At 35.2% G+C, this 13,307-nt stretch overlaps 1 protein-coding gene across 2 annotated transcripts in view; it reads left to right on the plus strand.

Moving 5' to 3' along the window:
- Positions 1 to 12,700, plus strand: part of LOC109051326 (tumor necrosis factor receptor superfamily member 16-like) — a 41,705-nt gene extending 29,005 nt beyond the window's left edge. For both annotated transcript variants that reach the window (XM_019068881.2, XM_042727570.1), the window contains exon 6: positions 8,282 to 12,700. In XM_019068881.2, coding sequence (XP_018924426.1) covers positions 8,282 to 8,334 — 53 coding nt within the window. In that variant the 3' untranslated portion in view covers positions 8,335 to 12,700. The remainder of the gene's footprint in view (positions 1 to 8,281) is intronic.
- Positions 12,701 to 13,307: the final 607 nt, after the last annotated feature.

The raw sequence follows: 13,307 nt of genomic DNA on the forward strand, positions 1-13,307 counted from the left end.
TTTTACTTTACACTATCTTATACACTTGGCATTTCCATGTAAGGCTGGGTGTGGATGACACACAACAGACAGCGTTTATCTTAAAAGGAACACACAAGTTGAGAACTGCATAGATATACACGTACAAACCCTGAAAATAAACCAAAGCTGTAATTCAGGGAAATCTCTAAATCGCTTGTGTGCTGTTCAATAATATTTAAAAGACCATGAGATGGTGGTGATTACAGTTCACTAGTTCTCTCACATAGGACTGATGCCATGAGGACGAAACAGGGAGGTATTACAGCTCAACAATAAAGTGGGCATGTTGATTCAGCCTTCTGCAAAGTGCAGAGATGGATGTCAAACATCTTCCCCGAGGACAAATGGTCTCAGTTGGAAGTATATTAAATATATGCATATCACTGGATGAAATTAATTCAGCACAAAAAAAAACGAATTTTAAAGTCCAGTGTAACTTTCCCACCACTAACGGATCCAAAATGAACTGCAGATAATAACAATTGTTGCAAAAGAGATTTCCAAAGCACTATATCCGTCTTGCCTTGTTTAGAGAGAGAGAGAGAGAGAGAGAGAGAGAGAGAGAGAGACGGAAACTTCAGCAATGCAAGAGCATAAAATGTCTAAACGGTGTAAGTTGTATTCAACTAAACAGACAAAACTAAATTATCAAATGGTGCTTCTGAGGGAGAAATAATCACTGTTTTGTCTTTGTTACTATAAGGCCTGGAAATATCACAGAACAGAGAAATGAAAGATCATAATAATACCATCAGCATAGTCTTTTTACAAAGAGAGGTTAGTTCATAGAACAGTTTATTAAATATTAAAATGTCCAATATCTTATGTTCCGCACAACTGTGTATGTGAGAGAGAGAAAGTACGGGCCTGAGTGAATCACTACTGATAAAAGCACCTTCTTAATGAATAAATAAATAGCAGCATTTTCATTTGCATTTATTGAAAACAGTTCTATGAGCCAAGGGCATTGTGTTAACCTCACTGTCATACATCAGTCCACTTCGAAAGAAAAAAAGAAAGAAAGAAAGAAAAACAAAGAAAGAAAGGGCTACAGGCTTTTATGAAAGACATGGTCAGACGCTTGAGTTAAGTCCTGATTTAGAGAAGGGAGAAACAGTTAGTCTTAGGTTTTGGAGATGAGACTTGTCACGTTCTTGAGAGGGTACAACAGTGCATCATGGGAGCTGGGTGGTGAATAGTGATGGGTTTCGGGGGAGGAGATGCAACCTTTGCAAAGAAACAGGAAAACAAAAACAACAGTGTCAGAAATGTGAAGCAGACAACAATATCAGAGGCTCAGGATACACCAAAACATGTCCAGGTCACATTTGCATTGAAATAATTATAAGGATTGTTTACATTGTGACATTACATTTAAGTATATTTCCTCCCAAATTTCCCATTATCTTGTTGCATCTGCCCATTTTACTTAGATATTTTGTATTAATTTTTTTTATTACTCAATAATATATATATATATATATATATATATACTTAAATCAGCATAATTAAAACTCAGTTTTTTACTTTTAAGATTTTTTTTTTTTTTTTTATACTTTTAATGGAATGGGGAAAGTAATTAAAATGAGGTGCTTTTCTGTCATCATTCACTCACAGTTATATACTCTAAATTCTTTCTTTCTTCTGTGGAAGAAAGTGTTTGTATTTTAAGGAATGTCCCAGTGGAAGTCAGTGGTGACCAAAACTGTTTAGAATGAAACAAGGGTGAATAAAATGATTTTCATTTTTGGATAAACTATCCCTTTAATGTGTAAAATAACATTTCTTTTTTTTCTTTAGTTTTTGGAATGAAATATGATCTGAACATTCTTGATGAGTTTTCTGAGTCTCATCCATGTGCCTTTTAGTTCATTTCTATGCAGTCTATCTTCTCATCAACACTTGCTTGCTCTCCACTAGGGTCCCACAGTCACAGTGGCAGATGCTGTCAGTCTAAACACACACACACACACACACACACACACACACACACACACACACACACACACACACACACACACACACACACACACACCAACAATGTCAGCCAGAACAGGTGTGATTGTTCCATCAGGTCTTTCTGGCAATCTTTCCTTTATTTCTCAAATGTGGCTACTCTAAACACACAGGCGCCAGTTGTAAACAAATTAGTGCCAAGGGTCTCTCTGTCTATAGCTTCAGTCCTCAGTGCCCACATAGTGATCAATGTTTTGTGCTTGGGTCTTCCATTACACCACCTGTCTCCTAATACAGTACATCATAAACATTTATTCTTTATTTGATCATTTAGAAGTCTTTCTTAATTGATGTATCAGTGCACTTTTTGAATAAAATTAACTATGGGGTTTAAAATGAGCAAATTTAAAAGCTTTTAGAAGGTTTAAAAAGCCACTGCCACTTTAGCTAATGAAACATCAATGTCAGTTTCATCTTGCATAGCCAGACCTTTATCAAATTGCATCAAGTCCCCATTGCATCTTATTTTGGCCAAGAACCGCCTACTTAAACTCAAAGGGTCTGTCTGAATGACAAGTAAATACATCCCATTTTAGGTTTTTTTTTTACATGTTGTTTAGGGACAGGTTTACCTAAAATAGTCAAACCTGCTGAAAATTAAATAGAATCAGATTGAAATTGCAGATTTTTTGTTAGCACCTTGTGGTTTTGTGTGCAAAACACTTCAGGTGGTCAGTGAACATGGGAAGTCTGTTTAAGGCTAGAGAAATATGCACTGGCCAGACAGTCTGACAGTAAGACTGGCTCATTTGGAGCTGTTTTATGACAAATCGCAGGATGACTTTAGACCTACGGGCGTGTCAGTGCCTGCGTTTTTTAATCTATCAACAAGCTGCTAATAATCATTAGCTACAAATGTTTGCCACTGCTTGTATGGAATCATTAAAGAGCAGGTCATATGATATTTTAAAGTGTCCTAATATTGTCTTGGAGTTCCCTACAACAGGTTTAAATGCATCTAAGGTCAGAAAACATTGTAATTTTCTCAGAATATACATTTATGATTTGAATAATATTTCAATGATTTCGAAACGATTCATTCGAAGCAGTTCTGAGTGTAAGGTCTGTAAACCCCTCCCTTCCATAAGCCTACTCTGCTCTGATTGGTCAGCTGGCCAAGTCTGTTGTAAGTTTAAACTTTGTATGTGGTACTTTACGTGATGTGACAGCAGTTTTATTGCATTCGTTATTAGTATTTACTTATTTGAGGTGCAGGTGTGGGAACTGTGTTAGAATGCCCAGTGAGGCTGGAAACACAGTGTCTTCTCAACATGATGTAAACACACTAAAAATATGACGACTCGTTAAGGCGGTTCAGAGTCGACTCTTTCTTTTGAGACAATATCATGCACTTTTTTGATTAACAACTTTGCAGACTGTTTACATTAAAGGATAGCAACGTTACAAACTGCAAAAAAATATATATTTTTCGAAAACCCATATGACCTGCTCTTTAAAATATTCAGACGACCCACATAGTGTGTTCAGAAATGCGTGCAGATGTATGTTTTTTTTTTTTTTTATCTAATAGGGCAATCTTGTTAAAGCACCCAAGAGGTCAGTGAATGTGCTGCAGAATCAGCAGTTCCTGTCTGTACATATCTCTTCATTTTACTCCAAGATAGAATCACTGGTCTCTGTTGTCTGTTGCTGTCAGTTAGGAGTGACAAATAACTTGATTAACTATTGTAGACGTGCTGTGTTAGTAGTTCAGGAGGAGTTACTAACAATCAGTCAGCAGTTAATGCTAGTATACCAGTGCTTTATTTTTCTGTTCCTCTCTGTCACTCTCTAGCAGCTCTTACTCTCCCAAGCTTTCACTAGACTCTAGGGAATGAACGAATGGATGACTGGATATCAGAGGAGATGGATGAAGGTCAAAGGGTATTTAATTTTTTAAAGAAATTCAGTCTTCTTCGGTTCGGGCACTTGTGATTGCATGGATCCACACTTTGCTCAGATCTTGGCATGAAGATCAGTCATGCCAACTGCCAAGGTCTGAGGGGCTAATCAGGAGAGTCGGGACAATTCCCATCGGGCTGTGCATCATTTGAGCTGTTCGAAGACTGGACGGCATGAACCATAGCAAATTTCAGGCATTAAGCTATCTTTCTGATATCACTCTGTGCTTTTCTTCCTTTCTGTATATACCTTTCAGATTCATTCTCATCCATTCAAATGCCTTTTCCCTTTTATTAGTGCACGTTATTCCAAACCTGTGTGACTTACTTTCTTCTGTGAAATACTAAAGATATTTCAGAGAGACATTAAAAAAAATCTAAATATCTTTAATTTGTTTCACAGAAGAAAGTCAGTCACACAGATTTGGAATAACACAAAGGTGAGTAAACCATGTCAATTTTCATTTTCATGAGTGAACTATCCTTTTAAAGGTACATGTCCCTCACTTCACTAACTATTCAAATTTGCAGTAGTTTAAGAATTTTCTTTGCGTGAGGTTTTTTTTTTTTAAGTGAGTCAAAATCACAGACAGTCCATTTCCTTCTGTATATGTGCCTTTGCATATAGTGTGCATAATATTGTTGAACTATTAACTATGACAGAAGCTGCTACGTTGAAATATTATGTTTAATATTTGCCTACGCACATTTTCTCACACTTTCTCAGTGCTCTCAGAGTTGCTCTTGAGCTTAACGTTTGGACAGAACTACCCTCGGTAGGCCGAGAGAATGTGATTTCAAAATACTGCATCCCCAGCTGAGGACACTTAAAATGTAGGACGCCCCTCATGGGACAAAAGACAGTAGCATTTCCAGGTTTGACAGAAAGTGTTAATAGAACATGATAAGCATTCTCCAGTTTGATAGACATATGCTTTTGGGTTATCCCTTAAAATTGTAAATTTGTTTTTATTGAGCGGTAGCTACAGTAACTAATTTTTATATATATACTGCTTGTGTATATTTTACATATGCACAGTTTACTTCATATGGATTGAGTACTAGATTTTCTATTGATTGGTCTTGGCACTACCTCTACAAACAAATTGTATCTAAAAATTGTTTTTTTTTTTGTCTAATTACAAAGTAGACTTTTGTTTCTAAAATGGGTGGGTGTGGCTACAGTTTTCTCCTTAGACTGCTATGATGTCATAGACCGCTATGGGAAAAAGATGTTTTTTCGGGGGTATTACACAAATGGCACAGCTCTGAATTGCTCCAGACACAAAACGGTACCTCAGAACTAAAAGCCTACTTGCAGCATTCCGGAACTGTTTCCATGGCATCCCACAATTGACAACAGATTGAAGGGTTAGTGGGAAAATGAGGCATTTGTGTCTCAGGCTGAATGTAGTAGTGATTGCTGTTAAATGGTTAGGGCAGGAAGAGGGGAACGGGATGCTCAGATCTCCAGGGGGATTGCTCGCTGCTCGCCTCAAACCGGCTAAAAATGGAACCTGCATGCCATTTAGTGAGAAAAACTTTTCTTCAAGTATTTCATTTTGACAGAAAAATAAGGCAGTGCATAATATTTCTCTTTAACCTTAGGGTATTGTTCATTTGGGAGACACACTTGTGGTGTTCTCGGTCAAAAGTTTTTTTTCTTTTAGTGAAATCAATGTATATTTTTATTGAATATTTTTTTATTTTTTTTATTTCTTATTGTGAGATAATTTTACGGTACTATTTAATATTTATGCAATAATTGTGATCAAATTTTCCCCTTGAAAATAATAGTTTTTTGTTTTTTTGTTCTAATATGTGACCCGTGCTGGCAAAATTTGAGGTTTTCACAAAAATTAGTTCATTAAGCCCTCTTTTAGTGATCCCAATGCTTCAAATAGTAATTAAACATTTAAAATTGTCTTTATTTGTACGTTTTCTCTGCTCACTTCTGGACAACTGTTGTTGCTTCTTACAAGTTGTAGGATATATCGTTGAAAAGCGCTGCATTCCATCTTTATAAATATTTATAGTGAATTCTGTATGACATGAGTCTAAACCAGTAAAATATGATTTTCAAACCCATTCTGATGAAAACAAAATGATCAAGCTGACTTACATTTGCAAAGTGCGTGCAAAAGACGCGCATCTCGAGAGCGCGCAATCTCCCTATAAAGTATATTATTGTGAAATTAATATTGATCTGTCTCGATGTTAATCAAACATTAAAAGAAAAGACAGAATCATTCGCTACTCTTGATTCAACTACAGTTTATTTGCATCTTTGTATCTTATCTTTAATAACAATGATAAAATAAAAACAGCTATATTGTAATTAATAATATAGTAATTATTATTAAGAAAAGAATTTGGAGGAAAATATGCAAGGTTGCTCTGTGATTTTGCTTTGGAACCTTCAGAAAACTTTAACTTGATTTTTCTCAGAATTGCTGACTCTGTTGCCTTCAAATGGCTGTAGCTCAGTCATTTTTTGTCCCGATTCCAACAAGTTATATATCATTTTGAAGGTATTTTAATGTTGAAAATTTGCTCTTTCCGACTCATTTTGCCAGCACAGGTAACATATTGTTTTTTATTACATTTAAATTATGGCAGTATTTCATGTTAAAATAGAGAAAATGTTTTTATAATCAAATTTTTGAAGGTAGATTAGTGCCATTTGGTGGGAGTAAAAAAAAAAAAACAACAACAAAAAAACTTATGCAATTCCATGGTTTAGCCACTAGATTCCTATATAGCTCTATATAAAAGGCTTTTAAATTCTCTAGTTGTTTTTAGACAAATACTTTTTTTTTTTTTTGTTAATTTGTGGTTTTTAATTTATATTTAGACATTCTTTAGACAAAGAATTCTGATTAAGACAACCTTTTGTAAAGGTTTAGATTTTTTTTTTTATTACACATAACATAAAAAGTTCAACAACAAAAAAAGTAACAAAAATGAACATGAATGCTTTATCAGAGGTTAATAAATCTTATTTCAACGTCTTATTTGAGTCTTCTGACTCAATTTTGCCATATTGTTACAGCCACACCAGTTCATTTGTGTGTGTATAATAGTGTGTTGTGTGTGTCTGTTTTATACCCTTAATATCTGTTTTGCACTCTTGATATTTTAGAGTGTCACCTCTTCATTGATAGATTGTACACACAAAAAATTCTCTGTATTTTTGCGTATTTCCCATTCATTGCAGTGGCGGTTATTTTTGACCATGAACAACTAATAAAAGTGTGACTATTGTTTTTTTTACGACCATTTAGCTTTGTCGAATCAAGTCCACGTTAACACATGTTAACATTTGCACAATAAGCTGTTTAAAGTGTGCATACTCCCGTTCAATTTGAGCATCCAGTAATATAATCACACACGTCTTGTGGAGCTTTCGGAGTATGCATTTATTTATCATTTTAACTGTTTGGAAATGGAGCGTAAATGTGGAAGTCCTTCAAAGATTTCTTATCTTGTTGCACCCTCTATAGGGCCGGCGACTAGTCGACGTCAAACTTAACAAGTCATGGCAGAGCATTGAAGTCGATTGGTCGGTGCAACCCCTACTTTTTACACTTACAAAAAATAAAATAAAAATCTGTTTCAAATAAATTCTGTTCTTTTAAACTTTTTATTTATTAAAGAATCTGGAAAAATGTATCACAGTTTGCACAAAAATATTAAGCAGCACAACTCTTTTCAACATTGATGAAAATAAATCAGCAGCAAATCAGCATATTAGTATGATTTTTGAAAGATCATGTGACACTGAAAACTGTAGTAATGATGCTGAACATTCAGCTTTGCCATCATAGGAATAAAAATACATTTTAAAATCTATTAAAACAGAAAAGAGTTGTTTTAAATTGTTATAATATTTAACAATATTACTGTTTTACTGTGTGTGTGTGTGTATATATATATATATTTAAATTCAGTCTTGTTTAGCATAAGAGACTTCTTTCTGAAACATTAAAATGAATGAATGAATGAATAAATAACCAACCTCAAACTTTTATGTGTAATTACAAAAAATTTTTGGTGTGCAATATTAATCCCGTATAGAGAAATTTTATGCAGTCAAGTATAATTTGGGACAAATCAGCACTATTTAAATAACAATGCAGTTTCAGGAACAAGTGTTTAAAATGAATCCTTTGAATGAACCAGCTCGCTAAAATTAATTGTCAAAGCCAGAGAAGAAAATTATTTAAATTAGTAAATAATAAAATCGTAAACAATAAATTAGTATAATAGCTAAGTCCTTAACTTTACTGCTTGAAGAATTTAATCATGAACCACTTATATTTTCTTTCTCTTTATTCCTCTAGTGGTGAGAATGGATGGAGGGGCTCAGCCTGACTCCCCTCCACCTCAGGCCTAACCAGTGAGGAAAAGAATGCTATGTTATCAACAGTAAAGGATGAGAGGTTGGAGTGAAGGAAACAAGGATGCAAGGAAAGAGGAGAATGGAGGAGTAAAGCCATGATGGCCATCCAGCAAGGGACACAGAGACAAGAACTTGGATCCTTTAGAACCCAGCATGGACAATTGATTGATGAGCTGGTTCAACAGCACCAGTGGATCCACATCAGCGATAAGACCTTGGCTTAAAATAGCCACTTCTAAATAAACATAAGCCTATTACCCTGAAGAAAGTTCACCATAACGTATACTGAAACCCACCACAAACTCTGATGAATGTTTAACATATAATGGGTTTCTCAGATGTATTAATGTGCCCTTGTGACACAAACTCTGAATGTCCTGTGCTTCACAAGAGGATGTAAGGAGACACTATCACAGACTTCATGGATATCGCGCAATTTAGCAGCCACACCATGGTTCCTTGATCTGGCGCCATCGTTTTTGCCTTATCTTTGAAGTATTAATAGATTTTGTCTATAACATCAAGGCCCTTTATTTAATCAGAATTGTACGCATTTTCATTCAGCCATTTCCAGGCATGTGTTAAAACTTTGTTGGGTTTTATGCGTAACTACCAGTCGCCGTCTAATTTTAAAGCAGCTGATCTCAGGTCAGCGTTTATTGGCAACAACTCACGACTTTGACATTTGCTGACATTTAATAATGTAATGACTCAGATCTATACTTAGCTCGCCTTCCTTTTTCTCTCCTTCGCAACTTTTTCTCTATAAAACACATGCATGGCGTGTCATATTCCCTGGCTTCCTCAAGTTACTGCAGTTTAGGTTTCATTGCCTAGATCTTCTTGCCTTCCCTCTTCAGAAATCTGAGTCACAATGCAAACAGAAACCAGAACGGAAAGAGCTACAGAACTATTTTCATGCCATCATGCACTCCTAGTAACCACCATGTTTATGTCCTGCCATTAATTAATTCATACCATTTTTCAGGTCTGATAGGGATTTGGTGGGGATTCAACTTAGCAGCACATGTTTAATAATGATTCCAGTAATGATTCTTGTAGTACTTTTAAGGAAACTTTATCGACCCCCTTAATAATTTGTTAAACTATTTACAAAACAAATATTGTAATATTTTGCTAATATAAAGTTACTTTAATTTGAAGACTTAAAACTACAAATATGTAATTTTAACTACATATTATTATATGAATAACTCGTAACTACACTGACTTAAGTCTCACATGCCTTAAACTAACAAACCAATTTTAATGTTCTATTTTAAAAGTTTGTTCATTGACAATTCATATGCAATCATCTTACGTGCGGCCAATACTAGGATTTCCCCAGCATATTTTCAAGTCCCTCTTTTAAAATCCCCTTATTTCTCTTTTCCTCCCCTTTCTTAGACTCTACAATCATTGACTCTTACTGTAGCTCTTGATGACTCATCTGTCTAGGTTTTCATCATCTTTTGTCACCACATTTGTTCTTTCTTTCTTACTCTCCAACTTGGCTACATGATTCATTCCATGAATGCTGATGCAGATTCAGATGCTATAATGTGGTATGAATTACTCGACCATCTCAGCAGTAATGTGCTGGAAGCTGTCATGGTCAGTACGAAAAAGTCTTAGGATGCGTCACTGACCTGGACTAAGGGGCAATAAAAAGTACTTTAACATTATTATTTAAGCGTTAAAGTAAACCAAACAAACAATTTAACGCTCAACAAAATAAATAGAATGGCTAAAAATAGTCCTTGGCTTCCTGTTTTTTATCCATCCAATGGATATTGCACTTGTAAATAGATGTTAGGGACCTAACACAGATATTCCATATCTCATCCACACCATAGACTGTATAAAAACATGGACGAAGTGTCCATGACATCACCCGTAGTTTTCTGAAAATCGTTTTTGAATCTCAAAGTGGACGGAGCCGGCCGTCGCCATCTTGCCAGCGCGTCACTCCCAGATCATCGAAAATGGGCAAAAAGGTGGGAGCTGGTTGCTGACTGTCTTTCGTTGCATTTCTAATGCGCTCACTGTCAGGCTCTGGAATAAACATGAGAGTCATTAGTTAGACATTCCTGTCAGGCAGGTACAAATTACCCCTGAAGCCTTCCATTTCTCTTCCCCACAGTCAGTTCACTCTCCTGGGCCTCTGCTCTGCTCAGCTTCCCTTCCCTGGAGCTCTGCCTCTCCATTCTGGGACTCACCATTCAACTTTTTTGCTCTCAGCTCCACTACTATTCCTACACTCTTAAAAATAAAAAGGTGTCTTCAAAGCGATGCAATAGAAGAACTATTTCAGGTTCCTCAAAGAACCTTTTAACCATCAGCTTTTTTTTTCTCCTAGTGTTAAGAACATTTTAATGACCTAAAGAACCTTTTTCCACTATAAAGGGTCTTTTGTGGAATGGAATGGTTCCATGGATGTTACAGGTTCTTAATAGAACCATAGATGCCAATGAAGAACCTTTATTTTTAAGAGTATACATCAATGATTAATCTACAGGAAATCACATTTTGATACAACAAGACCATGTATTTACGCCTCCAAAAATCCATCTTAAGCAGTTAGCTGTATTTTGGAACAATTCAGCTGATTTAAGCTGGTTGACCTGCCACCTTAGTTCATAAGACAATTTGACCACCTTAAGCTGGTATGTTTAAAAATAAAAAATAAAAAAAAACCCTACCAGTTTAAGCTGGATTTTCCAGCAGGGTAATATTTCTGTACTCAGTGCAAGTTAATGACTGGTTTAAACTATTAGACTCTCTGCCTTCTGCTTTTTTGGCAGGCAGGTTGTCAGCTCCATCAGCTTTTATACAGCTTTAGTTGCATGCATCTCCCCTGGTGCTGTGCTTTCCATTAAATCAGGCAGCAAAGCATATCATTGGCTTCTAGAGTTGCTTGCATGCTAGTGTTTAATGCACATCATGGGTTGAACGTTCACTCGTGGGGCACTTCACTGATGTTTGTTCTGATATTAGCCTACTTGAGAGAACCTGATGAGATCAAGATAAGATCTCTCAGTCTGTCTGCGGGAATGCACTGAGAACATATTGGGTCGTGTTTATCCCATGCTTTGATTCTTAACACAGAGCAGAATAGTTGGCAGACATCGAATAGAGAGATTTGTGATGACAATACAATAGAAGTCTGAGTGACTGATGCTTCTCAGGGGGTGGTGATGTGAATATATCGAAAATATGGCTATATTTTCATAGTATGCTAAACTGACTGGTTGTTGTAATGTGTTCTGAGAATATACAGTAAGTATGAGAGAGAGCCATTTAACATGTGTTTCACATATAACTCAGACGACTTGTGCTTGGCATCTAAAAGGCGTCCATGCATCAGTAAGCATCTAAAACAATTGATGTTAACTGGTAGATGGACTCTTGAATCAGTTCCCTTGAATGTGCCAAAGTTGCCATTAAAAAAAACAGCCAGAAAGTGTATCAGATGAAAACAAAACTTGTTTGCAATATATTCACATGCTAAAAAACTCCATCCTTGTCTCTCCATCTTTCTTCATTTCTACTTCAGTAATTCTTAATTTTTTTATAAACAGATGTTTTTTTTTTTTTTTTTTAAATAGATGTATTCTTTGAGAGCAGTATTTTATAGAGACAGTTTACTGTTGTAGCACTTAAAACCAATTGAATTTGAACACTCAAAGAGTGTCCATCACCAGAAAGTGCCTGTGGACTTTTTCAGGTGTCTTTGAACAGTGTTCAACAAGTTTGATTTCATGTGTTTATGTATCTATTTTGCCTGTGTGTTCTGTGTTAATTATATGTGATAGTTTTTTTTTGCCTTTTTTTGGTCTTTTTAATCTTTAGTTATAAGAAAATGTTGATGAGGTATGAAAACAGTATGTCATTATCCAGGTAAAATACATTCAGGTGAATTATCATTTGATCTATTATTCTGTTTCTGAGAAATGCCTACGCTGCAAAAAACAAAACAAAACAAAAACCTTTTTTTATGTTATTCAGTTAAAATATCTAAACATTCTTGCTTGAGAAACAAAACTAAGACATTTTCAGAGAATTTATGTTGAATTAAGTTCTTTTACCCCATTATCCCAACAACAAAATTGAAAGAAAAATTTAATTATATATTCTCTCAAAATGATTATTGCTATTTTACACAAATTTGTTTCTCAAATAATTTTATTTTACTTTATTTTACTTACTTTACTTGGAAAACAAGACAAAAAACTGCTTAAGAATTAAGAAATTAGTTTTTCTCTTCTTTTTTGCAGTGTAAAAAGACAAATACTGTATGTGTTACGTCCATCCCATTGTGGGAATAGATGATGCACCCCCCCCCCCACCAAAACTTAAAGTATCATAGAAATGTCACTGTTAATTCACATCAGACCACTCTATGCATTCACCTCACAAACCTTGAGCTCTTCACCCATAAGCCTAAAAATGGGCAACATTTGATAAATTTTAAATTGTGTTTTGCAGATATGTTGATATAAAAAGGGATTTTACATTAACTATTATTTCAAATAGAGACTATGTCACATTTAAGAGACTCGATTTAGGATGTTAGGAAGAACCTCCACATGATGCTTTAGAAAACCAATTCCCCTGTTTAGCCTATCCCTCCAAAAGAGCTGAATGTTCTCTGTGCGTAATCCATGCTGTACAATTGTGTAAATTCTTTCCTGGAGCTGTTATGTTATTACACTTATGTAAATAAGAAATGAAAGCATTAACGTTCTATTAAATAAAAAACAAATATGACTGCTATAACACAGTCTGTTTCCATCATTAGCTGTATTATATGTCAGTAATGGTTTATATAAAACATCAAAGACATCAAACATCTAAATGCTAATGGCCTCAGTGGGGTTATACTAGTTAGTGAGTCAGAACCTTATAATTGTTCTGAACAAAGTCTGACATCGTCTGAAAGAAAAATATCCATAATTAAATTTATA

Source organism: Cyprinus carpio, chromosome A3 (assembly GCF_018340385.1).
Source record: "Cyprinus carpio isolate SPL01 chromosome A3, ASM1834038v1, whole genome shotgun sequence".
In the NCBI taxonomy this organism is placed as follows: domain Eukaryota; kingdom Metazoa; phylum Chordata; class Actinopteri; order Cypriniformes; family Cyprinidae; genus Cyprinus; species Cyprinus carpio.